Source organism: Carassius gibelio, chromosome A25 (assembly GCF_023724105.1).
Source record: "Carassius gibelio isolate Cgi1373 ecotype wild population from Czech Republic chromosome A25, carGib1.2-hapl.c, whole genome shotgun sequence".
NCBI classification, from domain to species: Eukaryota; Metazoa; Chordata; class Actinopteri; order Cypriniformes; family Cyprinidae; genus Carassius; species Carassius gibelio.
Window position 1 is genome coordinate 5,872,538 of NC_068395.1, and position 23,207 is coordinate 5,895,744.

Here is a 23,207-nt window from a genome sequence, read left to right on the forward strand (position 1 = left end):
AATCACGGAGAAATATCTTCTTGCACTGTCAACACCGCAGGGACAGAGGCAATATCCTTATCAGATGGCTATTGTTCTTATTACTAGGCATTATTATGTGTGTGAGAGAGAAACTTTATGTTGTCATGCAATATTTCTTTACACAAAAAGTGTAAAAAGTAGGCCTTTCAAACTAAAGTCCAGGTGAAAATGAGAGCACGGAAACAGGCTTTCAGAAAAGAGCTCATACGAGCAATTTTAGTATGTAGAAACATATCCGTGTGTCTTAATTTTAAAAAAGTTCCTACCAATGTTTAAAAAACAAACTAACAAAAAAAAAAAAAAGTATGTGCCATACTGCCCCTTTCAACTGTTTCTAACATAACAGACAAATAAAAGTCTGTTGCCGAGCATATGACCATCCGAATCTTGCTTCCAGTCACCTGACTGCTATTGTGAAGGTGGAATTGTGACTTTCAATGAGAGATTTGTCTAATTCTGTGTGTTTGTGTGTGTGTGTGTGTATGTGTGTGTGTTTATGCACATATGAGTTAGTGAGCCTCACTGCCTCTAGGCTTCCAGTCATATGTCTCACTCTGACACTTTTGACCAATGCCTCTCTGCCCCTTCCAATCCCAGCGTCCTGTTGTTTTCAATCCAACTTGTGCACTTTCCATAAAGGCCTGCTAGGAGTGAATTCTCTGGTTCATTTTTTTGCATTTGAGAGCACAGCAAGCAGTATCACTGATAAAAGACATCTCCTAAAGATTTAAGAGACATGCTGTTCAAACCTTTTTATTTACCTGTTATATGTCACAGTTTTTCAGCCTTTAGTGTTTTCTATGTAGCTTAGCAACATGCTAATGTGAAACTGTTTTAGAAGCAGTTGTAATTTTGTCTGTTTTTGCTTTTCTTAAATAAAAGATTTCATTTCAAAAAGACATTAAATAAAATTGTTTAATTCAAAAAAGCAAAACAACTTTAAATGGCTTCCAAAACAGTTTCATATTATCATGTAGGCTAACTAGATCCTATAGCACACACAAATGTCGTGTAAAACAATCAACTTAAAAATGTATATTTAAGATTGAAATGTTCAGCATTATTTGGGGTATTGCATACTTTCATACTCAACAACATCTGTTTTCTAAACGGGTTTTAAATGGCTTTTTCACTGGGTTTAACACAATGCATTCTGGGATGACTAGGTAGGGTAAACTCAGCATATTTTTGTTGCTGCCTTATAATTTGGTTAAAAGAATAAGCATACTCCTTTGGAAGCCTTTGTTCATGCCTTCCTACATTGGCAGCACACCAGTTTTTTGATACAAAGCTAATATTGCCTCTTTATCGGCCCCATCAGCACTGCTCAAAACCTCCGGTCTTACACTTATGATATGACAGTCAGGTGTTTGCTGTGACGTATATCTTGGAGAACATGGGGTTCTGTGTGCATATGAGCCTGGAGAAAACAGACAGACCACTCCATCCTGATATCAGCTGCACAATAGGCTTCTGTATTAGAGTCGTGAGCACAGGGATGTCTGTGATATAAAGAAATGAGATGAGATTGGAAATTCACTGTAATGAGAATATTGAACACAATGACAAAAAATTATTTCATCTTTGAACCAGAGAGAAATTACTGATGATTTGCTTTGTTGCCAAGAGAACAAAATGTTAATTGTCTCATGCAGGTAACACACACACACACACAGATACAGACACAGACAATGTCAATAACAGATTGCAGCAACATACCTTCAGAAAACTATTCATTTAGCATGAGGTCATAAAGTAGGTAGGAATTTAAGTAAGGCTAAAGATTTTTTTTAATTTTTTTAATTACCTTTTATTAACACACACACAACAAAATATGAGAGACAAACACATTACATACAATGCTTACTGAAATAAACATAAACAGAAAGTACCTTTCAGCAGGCTATGAAATGGCATTATATTTATTTATGTTTTGGTATCCTATTTTAGCTATATGCTGCTCTTTTGATCTTTCTAATCATCACTGAAGTCTGAAAAACTGTAAAAGTTTCCACAAAAATATTAATTTTAAATGTTTCTTGATCAGAAAATAATATTACAATGATTTCTGAAGGATCATGTTACACTGAAGACTGAAGTAATGCCTGCTGAAAATTCAGCTTTGCATCACAGAAATGAATTAATTAATTAGTTATTTTAAATTGTAAGATTATTTCATGATAATACGGTTTTTACAGTATTTTTTTATCAAAAGACTTGATTTAAAAATCTAAAAAATTTTACCAACTGTAAACTGTCACCATGTTGTCTAACATTGTTAATTTGACTGTGCTTGGCTTGTAATGTTCTGGCAAACAGGCAGTACTTGAATTTATTTTAGAAACTCAAACCTCTTTGCCTCAGGCAGATTGACGTGGCTCTGACCACGTGTAAAGCGCTAAACCCTTTTGACCAATAAGTGAAGAACACAGAAATGCTCAACCTTTATCTTTCTCTTGCATTCTGAGGTAGACATTTCCATCAGGTTGCCACATTAGAAAACTTGACCAATTCAATTTAACCAACAGGAGCTGTTGATCATTTTACTTCAAACTACTGTAGGACACCTTAACTGTTTTACCAATCTGTACACCTGACAAGGTCTCAACAATTTCATGGAAAGCATGGAAAATGAAAAGGCCTGCAGTGTAACACAGAGGTCAGTCAACTAGAGGTGCTATTCTATTTTTGACGACACACTGTCTTTTCACACAAGGCTTGCAGTCAGGACGAGGTCAGTCAGTGTCTATATGTTAGATTTAACTGTATAGTATGATGATCCTCTGCTGAAAAGTCAGCTACTCGGAGAGTTAGTCATACATGTTGGTGTTGTTTATCGACAAGCGCCTTGAAAGTGAACAAGTCTGCTGATATGTAATCACTTCAAGCACTGGCACAACAATTCCCAATCAAGTTTCTAACGTCAAGACATAATCAGGATTTTTTAAGTCCATTTTCTAAAAGTAAAAAGTTAAATCAGAATATTTACTTAAAAGTTACATTCTGTACTTTCCACAAAAATATTAGCCAAAAAATAAAAAAAAGAATTGAACCTCTGAAAAACTTTAAATTAAACTCATCATTTATTCTATAAAAAGTGCATTTAACATTATGCTGAAATCACATGACCTCTACATTTCCACTAGAGTACTAGATACTCACTGACTAATAATTTCATACAATTTGCACAATTAATGGGTGTCTGGCAAGGGTTTTCTCAAAGTTATGAACAAGCATTCTATCCACATTAATACTAAATCTTGCCAGCTATGCATTTATGCAGCCAGTCTGGATTATGCATTTATTTATTGATTGCTCAAATTTCACTGCAGGATTTGTTCGTATTTGTGGTTTTAGTATGTTTATCGTTTTTCAATATCCTTTCAATGCCACTATAGTGCCAGTAATGCTGCAGAAATGTCTTATTGTGTCTTTAAATAGCAGAATAAGTGCTCTTCACACGTTATCTTCTGTTTTTTAACAAAATAACACTCATTTTGTTAATGTAGCAAATAAAAGAGGAAGTCAAATGACAATGGCCAATCATTTCCTTACAACCCACATGTCATGAGAGCTTTCCTTAGGCCACAGCAGCTGATGCGTGACTGGAGATCTTATAGATATCCTAGAGAAAAATGGCTTTAGGGTCAGTCGTCAGTCACGAGCAACAGAGAAACTTTACTTAAGGGAACCCTGCCATCAAGGCTCAATTAAAGATCCTCATGTCTGTGGAATTTTCCTTGCATAATGATATAAAATAATATTTAATGATTTCCAATTTCATGTTAAAACTAATTAATTATAATTTTGCTATAAAATACATTATAAATTATGATTTTAAATATCGGGTTTCAATTGCACTCTATAGTTGTTTCATTACTTTGATAAGTTAATTTATTATTTTGATAAGTTAACTTATTATTAACCCAAGAAATGTATTAACTAAGCAATTTATTAATTATTAAATATCTTAATTTTCATGCTGCTATATCAGTGCTGTAAAAACACACAAGCACTCAAGTTTTTAATGTATTTATGTTTTATTTCTCTGAACACTCAATGTCCTGCAGCAAAGTAGAAATCACATCAGAGCATGAATTGTTTAATTTCTAAGAAAAAGACAGTAGACGTAGTTTTTGTATAGAAGGTGTAACCATTACAAGAAACTGCACAATAGGATCTCTTCCTAGTTGTATTTAACTGTACGTCACAGAGAAAACAAGACAGATGGTTGACAACAGAATACTTCACAAAGCCCTATGAGATGATCAGAGATCATATGAATAGGGCATCTCCAGATCACACAAGAAAACATTCTCAAATGAGCTTCAAAATGAACTGATGAAAGACTGAGTCTGCCCTCGGGTAAAAGTGTTTGCATGCCTGTGTGACAGAAAAATGGTTGTTGGGTATAAAGTTTAATTATCCATGCCAGTTTGTAAATGCAAAAAAAAAAAAAAAGGTGTTTAAAGAAACAGTTTAAAGTTTGAAGAGGAGTCAGTCATATCTTTAAGATCTTTTTTAATTTAAGTATAAAAAAAAAATAAAAAAATGAAATACCAACAGATCTGTGGGGATACAAATATATTTCATCATACTGTATGTAAAAAAAGTAGTAAAATGTAGCAACAAATTGTGCACCACTGTGATGTCATTGTGATGTCATCGGTTTTCACGAGGCAGATGTCAGTGCAGGCAGACTCAACTCATCTGCAGTTGTTTTTATATTAATAGAGACTAAGACAATCCATCAGTTACATAACACAGCAATACAAAAAATAATAATAAAAATAAAACAAATAAAATAAAATAACAAACAAATCTAACAATAAAAAACGTATAAAAAGAATCATATTACGAGGAAAGAAGGAAAAATATCAGTTACAATTTATTTTCAGCATTTTTTGGAAAAAAAATGCCCTTCAAAAATATTAGAACACTAACTGAATGACTCTACAAATAATAAATAAATACATATGTCAATTTCTACATAACTATTTAAATTAGATCAAATGATCTTGTTGACTGGAGTGTTAGTCTAATGCTGTAATTCCCAAAATAATACAAATCTTCATTATCTAAACACCCTCTATGACCATGACTGAATAAAATCTCGGATCTAAAGAGGCCTTCTATCTAAGCCTTGGAAATGCTTCTGTAATCATAATAACCTCGATTTTGTTTTAAAATAATCCCCTCCATCACCCAAAACACATCTAGTATTTCTCTCACCACATTTTAATGGAAAATGTGCATTACTGCACACACATAGAGCTGATTTTGGTCCAGTATATTCAACCGAAACTAGGACGACCCAAAAAACACTGTGTCCAAGTGCAGCCACCTAAAACTAAAACGGAATGATGTCTCATGTTACAGCAAATTCATTCTGATTTTTTTTAGTTCGCGAACTGATGAGGCACTAAAATCTCTTCGGTAAGGGGATTTTTTACGATATCTTGACAATTCAATACAAAAACGTAGTAACCAACAGGCCATACATAGTTCAACAGCAACAATCTGTTTAAATGACGATGACAATTTTTAACAACTGACATAACTTTCTTTTAAAAGTTTTTTTAAAAAGCAACTTTGCTTCGTATAAATAATCGCCAAATACAAGCGAAACGAAATAAGATGGTCCAGCGCTAAGTACTTCACATATATTTGAATGACAAGACACAGAAAAGAGGTGCTAAACATAAAAAATGTACTTAAAAGAAACAGCGCCTCATCTTATGTGCTTCATTAAATCTGAATTAGACATAAACATAGTCAGCCAGGTCTGTGAATGTAATGTACTGTATGTTTACTGAGGTAAGCAGCAAGGCTATAGGCATTCTGATTAATTTAAGAATACTGTACTTCTATGCCTTCTGTAATATAAAAAAAGGGATACATCTGATTTGAGGACCATGATCAAGAAAAAGGACATCCCTTTAAATTCTTAGAAACAATAAAAAAAACTGCATTAAGCTATCAAAAATAAATCTGTCAAAGTATAAAGTCATATCAAGTCGATCTCGAAAGATAATACCATTCTGCACTGACAGACAAGGCACAGCAAACTGGTCATATCTGCTGTAGAAAAATGTAGAAATGGGACATTCTGCAATCCAAGAAAATTTATCTTGTCAAATGGGAATCATGGTTGTGTTTGCTGAAAGAGACAATGGTGCCTCTACACAAGTACTCACTTTTCTTCACGTACATTCTGTAATAAAAGCTGAAAACATGATACAGGAAGCTATAAATCACACAAACAAAGCCCTAAATAAAGGGATGAGCAAGTTATATGACACATATCTCCTGTTGTTTTAAATATATATAAATATATATATAATAAATCAAAAGTCCTGATTGAAAACTTAAGAGTCAGACATAAAGACTGAAACGTATACCGTTTGATACATCTGATCGAGGAAGGACTGAAAATGCTTCTGTGACCTGATGTTTTCTGGTTTCTTACGTGATAATTCATATAGATTTTGCCTTTTTCAGCAGGATAAGACATTTTTCTGGCTCACGTAGGGAGAAATGAGACAGCTGGGGAATACAGTAAAGGGGGTCTGAGGTGGGTACGAGGAGACCTTGTGCGTCGCTCTGTTTGGTCTTCAGGACTCCTGAGGTACCACTTCCATCATCTTCTGGAATGTTGCTGTGACAGAGACTAGACAGGAAAAATAAACAATATTATATATTATATTATATAAGAGTCTTGTTTAAAAAAATTAGTTAAATACCATGTTATATATATATATATATATATATATTACAATTCAAATTAAATCTCATTGGATAAAAACAAAGTTATTTTCCACCAAATGTAATACATCTCTTTAAATCTGTCAAATTTTGGAGGTTAAAAACATACCAAATATCTCACGTTGTCTTAAAAAGCATTGCTGTTGAATAAACACTCATAAACTTTGATTTTAAAAACTGAGACATCCAAACCTCAGGAACATTTGAACTTGCAAACAAGTTAAAAAAACAAGAGGAGAGTCACTCACAGATGATCTGCAGGACCCATTTTGGCTTGTTCTGCCACCAAACGCCGAAGAAGTACACAGGAACTCCTGTGGCGATGATTCCAAATCCTATCGCACACTCCACAGGGGTCTTCCAGATGGACACCACGATGAGGAACAGGCAGGCCAACACGAAGGAAATAGGCAGCAGAATATTGACCTAGTGGACAGAGAGGTTGGACAGCTTTAAGATCGTCTATTTAAAGTCTATTTTTGTCTATTATCATTTCACTTATGAAAGACACACTGCAGTAGTGCTGAGCTCAGTCTTATTCTCCAGCTGCTCATTTTGGTCGGACGTCCTGATCTTTGATGTTTGGGTTGGGTTTTCTCTATTGGAATACAACGGACCGAGCTTTAAGAATGGTTCAAAGCTATTCTTTTCATACCCTTCTCCTGTCTTTTTTCTTTCTGAAGTCCTTACAACTTCATCACAGTTTCCCGGGTAGCTTCTTTTTCTTAGTGATAACCAGACTGATCTGGTTTTACAGAATGGTTTCATTTACTTGTGCTTGCTAACAGATGGCCTGAAACTCTCCTCAAGCTTTTACTAATTTCCACATAATGATTTTCACTTCATTATAATGATTTTCACTACATTATGATTAATAATTATGATTTCTCTCTCACTTTTCAGCAATTTAATGCATCTATTCCAAATAAAACTATTGAATAGTAGTGCATAAAAAAACACTGTTTACTATGAATTCTATGTAAAATGTTTTATGTTTTTTATGTATTATAAATATTCATCTAGATGTTCAAAAGTTAAACTCATGTAAATCAATAAATGTCTAAAGGTAGAGAAAGCCAACATTACGTGCAGTACTAAGCACAGTGAACGAAACAAACAACAGACTGTCACTAATGAGATTTGGAAGGAGAGAAAGATTATGAGCAATAAGCAAATGGCCTCTTTCACTCCAGTGCCTCCAAACCACGTTTGATGAACATACTTCAGTATCCGGCAGATGAGTGGAGGCCACTGAGTGCAGTGAGAGACTGAATGTGAATGAATGTGAGAGAAGTGCACAAAAGGGCCTGTGTGTTCTGTTGCTGGCTATGTCTGAACACATATATTAAGGCAGGTCACTTCTCATGCATTTGAAAGTATGATCTTGTTCACCCTCACATAATCCATATGTGCTGACTCATTAGCTCCGCCCCCCGGCTCACCTTAATTGGCCGTTCCAACTCGGGTTTCTTGTAGCGTAACCACATCATACCAATGATCGCCATGGCGATGCAGAGCCAATTAAAGAAGCTGAAGAAGTTGATGACAGAGAAAATGTCATTGGAGAAAGCGTAGAGGAGAGTCATGATGCACTGTGGGGGAAAAGAAAAGAAAAGGTTTAGCCGAATCATCATGATCTGTGAACCAGTTCACTGAAAATAAACCATTCAAAAGTGTGATTAAAGGTGCTGTAGGGAACTTTTGTAAAAAAAATATCTTTTACATATTTATTAAACCTGTCATTATGTCCTGACAGTAGAATGTGAGACAGATAATCTGTGAAAAAAATCAAGCCCCTCTGGCTCCTCCCAGTGCTCCTATTGCCATTTGCAGAAACTCCATCGCTCCCGGTAAAAAATAACCAATCAGAGCTGCGGTCCGTAACTTTGTTTGTGTTCAAAATGTAGAAAAATGTATATAATAAGCGAGTACACCATGAATCCATTTTCCAAACCATGTTTTTAGCTTGTCCTGAATCACTAGGGTGCACCTAAAATAAGTGTTTATATTCGGACTATTTTAGATTGCTTCGGGGATACCGCGGCGGAGTAACCCAGTACCTTTGTGATTCTTCATAGACATAAACAGAGAGAAGTAGTTCCGGCTATGATGTTCTTCCGCCAGACGCAAGCAGTTCTGTTTATTAACCGCTAGAGCCTCAAAAGTTCTCTACCGCAGCTTTAACTCAAAAACATTATTCTAGATCCACACGCTTTCTAATGAATTTACAAAACTTTTTCAGACATCTGTGATCACTGATTAGGGATTTTGAAAACATTTGAAAAATAATTAGCTAATGAATAATTCAGACTTGTGAATCAGTTTGACTGATTCATTAAAAAGAACTGACTCAAAAGACTCAAAAATTGGACCTGATAAATAGATTCATTTAAAAAAAAACACTGACTCAAAACAATGACTTGCTCAAAAATTAGAACTAGTTAAATGGATTCATTGAACAAAACTGACTTCGAGAAGAATTTGGTTAAAAATGAGAACTATTTATAAAGATTCAAAAGAATGATTCATTCACAGATAAAAACTGGATGAACTGATTCATTGACAAGGATTTGAGATAAAATAATTATTTAATAAAAAATAAATAATAATTAGAACGGGTTAAACTGATTAACTGAAAAAAAATAAATCTATCAAAAGAATGATTTGCTCATAAATTAGAACCTGTTAAACTGATTCACTGAACAGAACTGGCTCAAAAAAAAAAAGATTCACCTACAAATTAGAACTGGCTAAAACGATTCATTTAAAAGAACCAACTCATACAGTTAAGTTACAGTGAGGAATGAGATTTGTTTTGAACACCTACAGTAAATATAAGTGAAGGCAGAGGGGTCATCAGGTCAGGGTGGATCATCGACAACAAACTGGGAAGATGACCTTCTCGGGAGCCCACGAAGAACAGCCTGAAAGAGCAAACACAAGAGACCGTTTTGTCTATTAGGCCTGATTTCGAAATAACCTGACCCGTGTTTACAGTGGAAAAGCCTGCAGGTTGGCTTTAGAACAACACTAACCAGACGGATTCATCAAATAAACATCTTAATGTAAACTGATCTGATTAATGCAACCTCTTCCAACACAGGATATTTATAACAAGTGTGTGTTAGTGTTTGTGTGCATTACCTAGAAGAAGTAAACAGAGAGCCATTCACAGAGCCAAAGCATGACAGGCCCACAAACACAGGGATTATCCATGCCATTGGTCCTAGGTGGTAGTTTCCAAAGTCCTAAAAAACAACTTAATTATTATGCAACTTTAATAAACATTAATAAAAAGAGAACAGAAAAGTTATGGAGCTAAATATGGAATAGAATGTATCTTTGAGGCGACACTCACCACAGCAACAGCCTCAGAATCGAGCATTTGCTGCGGACTGAGTGTGGTGAAGTAGGCCAGGTTGGTCAGCACATAGACAATGGTGACAATGGGGAGCGAGATGATGATGGCCAGAGGCAGATTTCTGTAACACATCGGCACATACACTGTTACATAATACAAAACTCCACTGTGCTTTTCCATTTATACAAATTTAATATATGAGGTTATTATTGTGCTCTGTTATTTTTTAAATTTGTGAGGAAGTTCATAAAAATATATTTCATAAATGAAAAATATATATCTTGAATATGTTTATATATATATATATATATATATATATATATATATATATATATATATATATATATATTATATATATTATATATATATATTAAATAAGAAAGATAAAATAAGTCTGACTTACTTGTATGGGTCAATCATCTCCTCTGTGACAAAATTCAAATAATTCCTGTTAAAAAATAAAATAAAACATTGAAGCACATCCTGTTCTACATGTTCAACTGCTGAAGACCAAAAATGAGTGAAAATGAGTGAAGAAACTATAATAACATTTATGAAAATTCTGAGAAATTAAAACAAGTGATTTACAGAATGGCCGATGAATAGTTTGAATTCTAATAAGGGAATATGTGTGCAATTGTAAATGTGTTATCGTAACAACTGTGTTGTTACATGGAATGCGATTTTGGACCAATGACATTTCACAAAAAAAGCAAAACGATCAAAATATCTTGTATGTTGTGTAGTCATGGCTGTTTAAGATAATAATAATAAAAAAATGAAATTGAAAGGATTCACAACATAAGATATCTTGGTTCACATGGTGTATAATTGCATTTTATTTATGATTTCCTAAAGCTCAAAGTCTAATTCTTCCTGTTTTCACCGAGTTCCACCCAAAACTTGTTCTGTGGTCTTACCATCCTCCATAAGCAAACAGCCCACTGTAAAGAGCCAATCCGATGTTGCCAAAATCTGTATTGCTTCCTTTGAAAGAATTTGCAGGCAGAAGCTCGGTGGTATCACCTGAAACAGAAACAATTATCGTGAAACATGAGATTACAATGCTGCTGCAAACTATCAGGAACATTACGTAATAAAATCAACCCGTACAAGTCATAATATCCAGGGAGCACTCTGTAATTCCCACAACATTATCCCATGAGAGGAACAAACAAGCTTGCATGGAAAAGTTTCGAGGTGGACGACTGTTTCATAATACGATAATAATAATGATGTCATAATAATAAAATTGAGTTTTCAAAATCATCCTGCTGACTTTCTCAAGGCTGGTTGTGGGTAGTAGGTCGGTGCATGAGGGACAAGGCCACATCTGAAAAGCAAGAGTGATGGGAACACACGAACTAAAGAGAAAATGTAGGGTTTGCATATTCTTGAACCCGAAGCTTTTGAATTTTCCACTGGATCAACAGATGAACATAGTGTTGTTTTAGACTGGGGCCCGTTCTCAATCTCTCCCGTGAGAAAGCCGGGGGCGATCAAAACTCTATGTACATCCATCTCTCCAAAGCCTGCAGGCTACAGAGCGAAAAGGTTTTTCCTAACAGAAGATGATGTGACTTCGTTCAATTTATGGTTAGGAAACTGCCACTTTAAAGGAATGGCCAAGCAGTCCAACAACCATTGTAGTTTAGCAACAAACGTGCAGGTGTAGAGAAAAAAACTAGTTTAACAGGTTTGAAGGAAATTATATGCAGAAAAGAAGAATATTAGGGAAAATCTTGGCATAGTGGTTAATGACCTTAACGATCAGAAAGTAAAGCACATGATAAGCACAACTTTCTTACCCACTGCTCCGGGTGTGTGTTCATGGTGTGTGTGTGTGTTTACTGCTATGTGTGTGTGCACTTTGGATGGGTTAAATGCAGAGCACCAATTCTGAGTATGGGTCACCATACTCGGCTGTATGTCACGTCACTTCACTCAAATCTAAAAACGCACATTTAATAGAACATTCCTCTATGTTTTCCCCATAGTAGAGTAATGGGTAACTATGGCAACGGGGAATTATATGATACATTTAAAATGTGTTGCCATTCATCAAATATACATACACTTCTGTTCGTGGTCAGAAAGCTTTTTTTCCTAAACAATTATATATTTCTATTCATATATACATTCAATTTATGAAAAACAACAGAAATTTTAAAACGTCACACAAAAATGGTTACTGTAATAATAAGACATCTGTAATGGTAAGGAGGTGTAATGGTAAAAAGTGACAAAATCATCATAATAGAATGATTTCTGAAGGTTCATATGATACTGATAGCTAAAGTAATGGCTGCTGAAAATTTAGCTTTGCATCACAGGAATACATTACATTTTAAAATATATTAAAATACAAAAAAAGCCATTTTAAATTATAATAATATTTCAGTGTTACTGTTTTTCTGTATTCTTTATAAAAATAAATAATAAAATAAATAATTGCTTAAAGTATTGCTTATTGTTTTTTCATGTTAGCTATTGCATTACCTGATGTTAATATTTAAGTATTATAAAATGAATTGTCCTGTGGCAACGAACTGAGGCTAAAGTAATTTAGGCTTGAGTTGAGTTGGACTCTACCTCCATGAACTCTACATAGGGGATTTGGGAACATGTCCAGTGTGTAAGAATGAATGCAGCCCAAGGCAAGCTCATGTGAATCAGTGTGATCAATGGAGGCCAACGCCGCCTGGTTACATGACACAGCAGGCAAGCTAACTGTGTGTGTGTGTGTGTGTGACTGTATTCCTGAGGCAGTCAGGCGCAGAACGAGACTGAAAGCCTGTAAAAACTCTCTGTATAAACTTGAGTATTACAGGCTCAGACTTGAGCCTCACAGAACTGAAAACACTTCGACAGCAGGTCTCAGCTTAGCCTAGATTTAATCTGAAGAGTTCTTAAAAACAACACGCAATCTTAAAAACACAATAGACAGCAATGCAGAGTGTGAAAGTAAGTTCAGTGAGCTGAGTGTCCCATACAGCATCAGCTGTGTAATCGTTGTCACACCAATCTGAACAACCTAATGAGAGGAAAACAAGGGCATCTGGTCAAATAGAGATTTACACTGACACACTGCAGAAGTGTGTTGTCATATTCTAGTATCAAATAAAATAATTTTAAAGAGGTCGTATGATGCAATTTCAGTTTTTCCTTTCTCTTTGGAGTGTCACAAGCTCTTGGTGCATGAAGAAGATCTGTAAAGTTGCAAAGACTAAAGTCTTAAATCCATTTGATTTGTCCACTCCCTCCTAAAATGTGGATCACCCAGGATTGGCTTTCCCTGTGGACGAAGCGGAGTCCAACTCTGGGTCATCACATGTGTTTGCCCCAAGACTGCCGGCCATTCCTCACTCAAACCTGCAGTGTGTGACTCTGTGTGACACATTTTATGGACTATTGTTATATAAAGTGGGGCAGTTACAACTTTACAAGGACAGTCTGGCGCTTCTGACTCAGTCTATAAGTACATTTTTTATATTTAAAGAATTTGCCACTGATGATTCAAATGCAAGTTTTAAGCAGTGTAGAGTAGTGCTTGTTGTTTGTCAATTCTCCGATCACAAATGCAGACATGGTTTTATGTTTGCGCGGTGCAAAATGCAACACAAAGCATAAAAACACAGTATATCATTATAATCAGTCATTATGTCCCCATTGGATGCAACAAATGCCTTGTTTGTAATGGGCTTTATTATTTTTGTCTCTTCGTGCCGGGAGATGCAATCACAGTATGTTAAGGGGCTTAACATTTCCATCACACTCTTGAGTAATTCGGCCAATCACAATGCACTGGATAGCTGGCCAATCAGTGTACAACATGCTTTTCAGACCGATGTCCTTTGTAAACATCAACACGTTTCAGAAAGGCAGGGCATAGAGTAGAAACAATAATATACAGTGTGTGGAAAATAATGTTTTAAAACGCATAAACACATCGCATTACACCAAATACACAACATAATGTTTTTTTTTAGCAACATAATATGCCTCCTTTAAAATTATGCTTTGGAATACTTTATTTTGTATGAACATTGTAATAATTACTTTTTTATTGGCTTTGGTCAATAATGTTTTTAATTTATTGTTTAATCAGCTATTGTTTATTTATTATAAGTTGATCAAAAGTGACAGAAAACACATTTGTGTTTCAAAACATATTTATATTTCAAATAAATGCAGTTCCTTTGAAATTCTTGTTCATCAAAAATAAAATAAAAAATGTATTGCAGTTTTCAGAAAAAAAGATAACTCATAGTAGTAAATAAATAAATTTTTCTTGAGCAGAAAATCAGCTTATCATTTTATATATTTCACTTCCCTTGAAACAAATAAAACAGACAAAAAAATAAGCTATCATTAAATCAAAATGACGGAAGTGTTACACAACCTCAAAAGTAATGCTGTAGTCACACAAGTGTTGTGTTGTATTTCCATTATGAGCTATATTTGCATCAAACATTTACACTTCCAAAAAAAAAAAAAAAAAAAAAAAAAAAAAAAAAATATATATATATATATATATATATATAAAAGAAATGATTCGAGCCCAATAACACAATAAACAGGCACATATATATATATATATATATATATATATATATATATATGTGCCTGTTTATTGTGTTATTGGGCTCGAATCATTTCTTTTTTCTGTTCCCCTCGCTTTTTTCCCTTTTAATTTCTTGTCAGCTCTCAAATATAATTATCAACACTAGTGACAAAAAGACCAATGAAAACTTCCTACCAATGATAATTCTAATAAGTGGGTGGAGTCAAAAAAAAAAAAAAAATGATCAGAGTCTCATTGTCTCTGTGTGGGTGGAACTCCAATCCCAGAAGAGTTCAAGATGATTAATAAACCACAAGGTGTCCTGTTACAAGCTACGTTTTAGCATCGGCTGAATCTAACAGAGTTATGCACAAGTGGCTTTCTCACAAACAAACACAAGCACTAAGATACACACTGAGACCTTTTCTAAGTAAGATAAGTCTATTATGCAGTCAAACAGAATCTATTTTGTGCACAAAGTATGATGCAGAGAAAGGAAATGTCACAGAGGAAGATGCTGTGAATTAAACAGCATTTTCAAAACCTTGTTTACCCATATACATATCTGAGGACATTTCCACAGACATCTCTCAGGGCAGGGAGGGTGTGTCTATCTGATGTTCAAATTTACAGTCATCATTATCTAGCCTAATTTTCACAAAGTCACACTGCATTGTTTATCTAGCTTGCACACAAAAACACCCGACAGATAGCCAGCTGCCTTGGGGTCTTTAGTCAACACAGACAACAACCGAAGCATTCAAACTAAAATGGAAAGTCATAAATGACTGATTTGAAACAATGACTCTATATATAGGAGTCCTTCTCGCAAGGGGAGAATCGATATGACTCTGTATAGATACATTTTTCATGTCTGTTATGATAGTATACACAGAGTTTCGTGCTCAAGTTCACAGAGGCAGAGATGGCAGAAAGCGTGCCCTGTTTGCTTTCATTATTTTACAAAAGCACAATGTTTTGTTGTTATAGTGAGTGCCAACAAATAAACGTAGAGGCGTTTACAAATTTGAAAGATGTATTACTCTTATTTTTATGACCAAAATGATGGCGTATCTTAAGAGCAAGTGACTGCAAAAACATGAAAAAACTTTACCGACCACACAATTTTTAATGGTATAGTTCAAATGAATTTTTAAACAATGCTGCTTTAGAAGTATCCTGATGAAGCACCTTTCTACCGTAAGGGTTAATCAGCTAAAGGTCAAGTTCTGAGACTTAAACACAAAAAGAAATCCACACCAAAAGGCAAGACCGAAATCTGGCAAAGTCTTGGCAAAATTTGAGAGAGGCCGGCCACTTAAAAGAGCCGTGCCCTACAGTTCTGGCTCCCATATTCAATAATCAACAGGTAGCAAGGCGTCTCCTTCCCATTTTCCTTTCTTTCAGAAACCATCTTGCTGTCTGTCACTACACGTCCACTGCTGTGGGCATTGAGAGTGGGTGGTTTGGAGAAAAAAGCTAATTATCCATTCTCATTAAACAGTCAGTTTCACTGACTCACAACTATGTAAGTGATACCAATTTCAGGCCTTTGTTTGTGCAGTAAGTGAATGGGCCTTTGTTAATTTTCATCTCAGACTGTGAAATCCTCTTTTTCCTTTCTGAATTTGTGAGGTTAAACCAGTAAGCTTGCATAAATGTAATTGTTCTTCTCTGTGAAACCACTGAAGATAATGCAAGTTAGTGATTTTGACTATTTAAACAAACTACTGTAGTTCATGTCAAGTCTGTAGGAAAGATCTGCCCGTTTATTCTACAAATCTTTGAATTGCTCTCTTTCTGTTTGCTCACTCTTTCTCTAGACTATTGCGTTCAGTGCTTTATTGTCTTAGTAACAAACAATCAGAGCTGCTGTTCTGGCTGCACACTCAGGAGGTCTATAATTCTCTGCCGAACTGACCGGTCCACAAATATACAACTACAACTAGATGTTGCCAATATAAGGCCTGAACCTGGGTCAAAAAAGAGATAAAGTACTAAAATATCAAAATAGCATGAGTCATGACTGCTGATATATATTTTTTTATATATTATAGTACAGTTTGATTTCAGTGTTTTCTAGAACTAAACAGTACATTGAATATAAAAATCTAATTAAAAGACATTAAATAAATTAAATAAAAATCGAAAAAGTTTGGGGAAAAAACTAGCTACAGTAGTTTCGGATTAGTTGTTGGTTGGTAGTAAATTATAAATAGATATTTAATATAAATAAAAGAAAATTTTTATATAAATATTATTAAATATTTATTCCATAATTTTTTCTAAGTATGATGTTTAACTGAATGGCTCAGAAATATAACAAAATCTTCAAAATTATGTTATTTTGCATGAAATGTATAATAAAAATGTACTGAATAATGTGTCATTTTAATAGTTGAATATAGTCAATAAATTCACAACCATCGAGGTAGGATATTTGAAGTTTTTAAAGCTAACTAATTTTATGTTAACTAATAGTTTATCTGTTAACTGTGCCTTCCATTGCTTTAATAAAGTAATGTGATGCCAGTTTGTTACCTATTAATAAAACAGTAGTTATTTTTTGCATGAGGCTGATGTTAACTGAACGTGGTCTCAAACGCTGTGTAGCTTGCAGACCCTTTTCATCCAGCTAAGAGCTCACAAAATTGTTGGAACGGTACATTGTATCCATAGCAAAAGTAAAGGACCACCTAGGACCATACGAATCTTTATTCATACCAGAAAACATGAATACAGTCCCTATATGCTTACATATACTATTCGTATGGGTTCATGTGGTTGCTGTGTTACACAGTCCACGTTTTTATAATATATAATAATAAAACACCATCCGCCTTCCCTTCATTTTTCAGCACTTGTTTAGTTATCTGACTGATTCTTAGTGCACACATTGGAAGTATTTGAGTGTTACCCACCTTTGCCGATCTCCACAAAGCCAATAATGATGATGAGGCCCAGGGCGAGTAACTTAGCAGCAGCAAAGGCATCTTGAACCCTTGTGGCGGCCTTCACACTGTAGCAGTTGATAGCAGTCAACAACACTATGGGGAGAGATGGATGGAGAAAAAGAACGACAGGCATTTATTTTAAGTCTTTCACAACAGAGGCTCAGAGGAACTTAATCTAAATACTTAGTAAACTAATTAGGCTAGATTTTGTCATCCATCTCTTTAACTCGGGAGGCGTCAACCACAAAGCACTGTTTACATTTCAGCTATACACGTGGCAGGATGATCTGGCATGCTACTTCTTTTAAATGAAACAGCATGGCTGAAAAACTTGGGGTTGAATGAAAAAACACACATCAAATAAACTTTGGTGTAATAACTGTCTGATAGTGTGATCTGTGTGATCTTGAAAATGTCAGCACCATATGTATGTAGGTTCAAATAAATAGGATAATTATACACTACAGGACACAATAGTCTGCCAAATGGGGTTTGATTGTATTACTGGGTGGATCTACAGATAATTATTACCTGACTCATATGCAGATGTCTTGCTTTACTTATTCAATCCATTTACTTTGCGATTCTTTGTCTGTTTAATTCTGTTTCAATGCGATTAACAGAAATCCTACTGACTGAATGGCTATGTCACATAAATATACTGAGTAAGACTGATTGGCCTTGTCGGGGTGGACAGCCTTGTGGGACATTTTTTTGTGAATAAATTGTGAGTAAAATGTATTTATAGCTCTATGTCTCCTATACTTTTTTTCTTCAACTTTGTGGGATTTACATGTTAATCATGTATTGATGTGGGTTTCCCCCATAATCCAAAGCGTACAGTTTTATTAAATATTATTATATATGTTTCCCTGCCTACAAGACAATGGACCAACAAACGTGGTTTGGAAAAAGGATGGATGGATGAATACAAAATAAGCAGGTATAGATGCCACAGCCTGCATAAAACTTGAAAGTTCACTGACCAAATACTGGTAAACAGATTTTGAGAAAATAATAGAAATCATGCATGAGCTCCTACCACCTCAGCCTCCAGCCATTGCCTCCAAGCTCCCTATTATATGTGATTAACTAACAAATACTTCAAAGCAGCATTCGCTGTAAATCAGTCTGGGCACCAAACAGAGAGGAAAGACTGATGGCTTTTGTGTGCCCATAAAGTACAAAAGGGGGTCTGTGTCGGGTAGGACAGTAGGGCCTGGGTCCCCTCACGCAAGAACACATCCACACAGTGTTGTTACACTCTGTCGGGAATTGCAGTTCTTATTCTTAACAGACCACGCATCATGAGACAGAGGTTCCTCCCCAAGCTCCCTTACAGCCGGAGCATGGTCCCGCTCAGGGGGCCTCTCCCATGGATACGCAGCATAGTTTCATACAACGAACCAATCATGAAGTCCCTTTTCAATCATGACCTTAAAACACATGAGAAAATAGGTCAGGGGAATAGTGGCCAGCTGCTATGCCAACAGACACAAATACTCTCTATGAGGTACCAAACCATAAAACTGAGCACTTGGGCTGAAATTTGAATGTGTGTACCAATGTAAATGTTGGTATTAGTGTTGTAAATCCTGTAACCTGTCGATGCTCAGCTTAAACTTAAGGCCATAGTCATCTTTACCTCCCTTTCTGTCTCATCATGTGAGTTCTTATGGAAGGATTAGACAAGCCACTAACAGGGCGGGATTATAACGGATAGTGGGTGCTGTGTTGATTCACTCTCTCACAGTCACATAGAATATGCATTCATGTACCCCAATCAAGCTTTCATCTGGCATAAATGAGAAAATAGGAGGAGAGAAAGAAAGACGAGACAGAGAAAAAGACAAGGAGAGAAAGAGAAATATGGGTTTTAATTTGTTGGCCAATTGGTAATTAGGGCTTGAGTTAATTCTGATAATCCCGACTGGTTTAAACCTGCAGGAGGGCTGCATTGCTTGCATGGGTGCTATGGTAAATCACAACCTTGACATACTGCCATGAACATGCATGTCAAAGAACTGTAGCACTTCATGACTGCATTCATTAAATCCTATTGGTCCTCATTTTGGGAATTATACTGTAAAAACACACACACAATTTATGTCAATCTATAAAATAGAGAACTGTAGTAGGCTGATCATTGACAATGAATAATCTTGGTTTAGACATGTATGTTATTGTATAAAGACGTATTTAAATGGAGTTTCTGAAGAAGTATAATAAATTATGAAGTTCATGTGATATGATTTATGTTACTAGCATTGGTTAGCTTATCTAACATGAACTTCATAATTACGCTGTTTTTTTATTTACATGCTGGGGGAAAAAACGTATTAGAATTTTCTCAATTTTTATTTATAATGAAAATAATATAAACGCGTCGCTAAACTAGTGCATAATTAATATGACAATGCGATTAATTTGCATAAAGCCCGCCACCAGTGTGATGTAGCAGCAGCGCGCGCCTCCTCCTCCCTACACTAACAAGATGATGAAATGTTCCGCACCTTTTCAACAGCCTTCTCAGTTTCGACTTCCTCCTTATGGGCTACACACGCGGTATCAATGTCAACACATGGCGTCTTTTCTGTAATTACACATTTCTGTCACATATGTAGTTAAAATCGTTATATGTAGCCTATAACCTGGCCGAATTATGAGAGAAATGTTGTATATGAGGAGACTTGAGACGCTGAGAAGATGAAGCGCAAGAAAGGCATGCGAATTTATAGTCGATGTTCATTCTAACTTCAGAACCGTTCAACTGAGAAGATTTGCTAAAATAGTGACTTAAGCCATCAGTCGTATAGTTTATTTGTGATATAAATGTGTAAAACTAACTTTTATGTGATTTAACGATGTAGGTAACAGGTTACTCACAGATACACAGGCAGGCTACCAGTTTAGCCCCCGTCTCGGGGACAGGGCAGATGGGAAAGATGGGCTTCAGGAGGTAGGTAGCGAAAACATAGGCGACAATATACTGTGAGGACGGCCTGATGATGAGAAGCTCGATCCAGAGTTTCAGAAACGCAGGCAGGGAGCCGTAAACCTCAAGGATGTAAGCGTAGTCACCCCCAGATTTGGAGATGGTGGTCCCCAGTTCGGCGTAGCACAGAGCGCCTATAGTGGAGAAGACGCCACATACAGCCCACACGACCAGCGACAGCCCGACTGAACCGGCTTCTTTCACCACTCCTGTCGGAGTTACGAAGATGCCAGAACCAATAATGGTGCCTACAATAATGGCCACGCCGTTCACAAGAGTAATAGTTCTTTTCAGCTCGACTGTCCCTTCTCCATCCGCCGCTGAGGTAATATCTGCGCTCGGGCTTTCAGGCGTGCCGTCTCCCGGTCGGCTCATGTTACCATTTCCACCTCTGCTGGAGAGCATCTTCTCCGTCACCTGCTTCTCGTCTTCATCCCGGTCCGCAGATGCATTTGAACTCCGTTTCTTCAACGCTGACATTGCTTCCTTTTCTCAAACAAAGCCAGACGCTTTGTTTTGCTCTGTTTGTAAAAATGACCCGTTCAGCTCCCTCAGACTGGGGTTGGCTGATGCAAGGTGGTACCGTAGAGTCGGTTCTGACTCACAGAAACGTGGTTTCTGAAGTGTGTCAACGTTTTGAGCCACACAAAGCATCTCCTGACTCGGACTGCCTCCTCCGCGTCATTATGTGTTTATATTTGAGGTTTATATCGCCATCTAGAGTCTCTCCTCCTGAAAGAAATTACTGAGCGGTCCAGCAAGTTGAGCAAGTTGTGTAGCCTACGTTGGATCAGGACTTTTCCTATGAAGGTAATTTAATGCAAAACAATAGATTTGCTTACGCAGGGTAAGAGTTGTGAAAGTGTACATAAAACTAAGCGTAAATTAAATTTGCATTCGTAAGGTAAAGGTGCAATCGCGTTTCAAGCATAAGAAAAAAATATTGGCAGCACTTTACAGTTACTCATAAGTGTAATTCAAGTATTGTGAAACTGCAGCTTCATGCTAAAGCAAAACACATATGATCTGCTTTCTTCTGACTTCCATTTTTCTGCTCTACCACTTTTGGCACTTTGTTTTCGCTAAAATACGGTCAAGTCTGTGAACGGTGATTTGCAAGCGAAAACTACAGTTTAAAGTACTGCAAAATTGATCAACTGCATAAAACCAGTCTGTTCTCATAAAAATAAAAATAAACTGTTGCAAATGTCTAAATGAATTGTTGTGCATTTGGGGCAAAGAATTTCCAAAATAAACCAATATTAAGAGATAAGAAATAACCACTATTTTTACAACCGAGGTATGCAGCAAAGCATTTGTGAAGCCACAACATGCACAACCTTGAGGCGGATGGACTACAACAACAGAAGACCCCACCGGGTACCACTCATCTCCACTACAAATAGGAAAAAGAGGCTACAATTTGCACGAGCTCACCAAAATTGGACAGTTGAAGACTGGAAAAATGTTGCCTGGTCTTATGAGTCTCGATTTCTGTTGAGACATTCAGATTGTAGAGTCAGAATTTGGCGTAAACCGAATGAGAACATGGATCCATCATGCCTTGTTACCACTGGGCTGGCTGGTGGTGGTGGTGTAATGGTGTGGGGGATGTTTTCTTGGCACACTTTAGGCCCCTTAGTGCCAGTTGGGCATCGTTTAAATGCCACGGCCTACCTGAGCATTGTTTCTGAGTATGTCCATCCCTTTATGATCACCATGTACCCATCCTCTCATGGCTACTTCCAGCAGGATAATGCACCATGTCACAAAGCTTGAATCATTTCAAATTGGCCCCCACAGTCACCAGATCTCAACTCAATATAGAGCATCTTTGGGATGTGGTGGAACGGGAGCTTTGTGGCCTGGATGTGCATCCCACAAATCTCCATCAACTGCAAGATGCTATCCTATCAATATGAGCCAACATTTCTAAAGAATGCTTTCAGCATCAATGCCACGTAGAATTAAGGCAGTTCTGAAGGCGAAAGGGGGTCAAACACAGTATGTGTTCCTAATAATCCTTAAGGTTAGTGTATATTAACTGTTTCATTCGTAAAAGCTAAAAGGCTGCCTCCATTTTGAGTATGAAAAACTATACTTTGATTGCTATAGAAAGCAAGCATAACTAAAATATTCTAAAAGGATTAAATAAGTTTATTTATTATTATTTGTTTAATAGTGTTTTTTATTTTACATTATTCGCTAAAGTACAGGAATATTTTATTTGATTTAATTTTCCACATTTTTAATACACATTTTTCATTTAATTTGACATTAGCTTTTTTTTTAGCACCATCTTACAAACCCCCTGCAGTTCCACCATGGTTTGGAAACCCCTCTAGATGACGAGTTTTTCTAATTAGTCTTACATTTTCTGTTTTAAATATTCAGACTATAATCCTTGGCTAGACGTGAATTACCATAACTTGTCGTTTCAGCTCTTGAAAATTCTTTAGACTCAAATTCCTTTGATCAAAATGTCTGAAGAAACATATTAAAAATAACAAAGTCATCCCTGCTAATTTCCTGTTTTCAGGTAAAGGC

General features: G+C 36.0%; 1 protein-coding gene across 1 annotated transcript; it reads right to left on the reverse strand.

Moving 5' to 3' along the window:
- Positions 1 to 4,042: 4,042 nt before the first annotated feature.
- LOC127947217 (large neutral amino acids transporter small subunit 1) lies at positions 4,043 to 21,329 on the reverse strand. The gene is made up of 10 exons (XM_052544201.1): positions 20,552 to 21,329; positions 17,633 to 17,758; positions 11,068 to 11,173; positions 10,551 to 10,595; positions 10,145 to 10,268; positions 9,931 to 10,034; positions 9,614 to 9,710; positions 8,229 to 8,378; positions 7,035 to 7,212; positions 4,043 to 6,691 (listed from the first exon to the last, which is right to left on the reverse strand). Exons 1-10 carry the CDS (start codon positions 21,138 to 21,140, stop codon positions 6,636 to 6,638), a joined length of 1,575 nt encoding a protein of 524 aa, XP_052400161.1. The 5' UTR covers positions 21,141 to 21,329; the 3' UTR covers positions 4,043 to 6,635.
- Positions 21,330 to 23,207: the final 1,878 nt, after the last annotated feature.

Excerpts from the sequence above, each read along its gene's own strand:
- LOC127947217 (XM_052544201.1), bottom strand. The coding sequence starts at position 21,140 with ATGTCAGCGTTGAAGAAACGGAGTTCAAATGCATCTGCGGACCGGGAT. Across the intron at positions 17,759-20,551 it reads GGTAGCCTGCCTGTGTATCT|TGTTGTTGACTGCTATCAAC; the intron begins GTGAGTAACCTG and ends CTCTCCCCATAG. Across the intron at positions 10,269-10,550 it reads GAGATGATTGACCCATACAA|AAATCTGCCTCTGGCCATCA; the intron begins GTAAGTCAGACT and ends GATGTGTTACAG.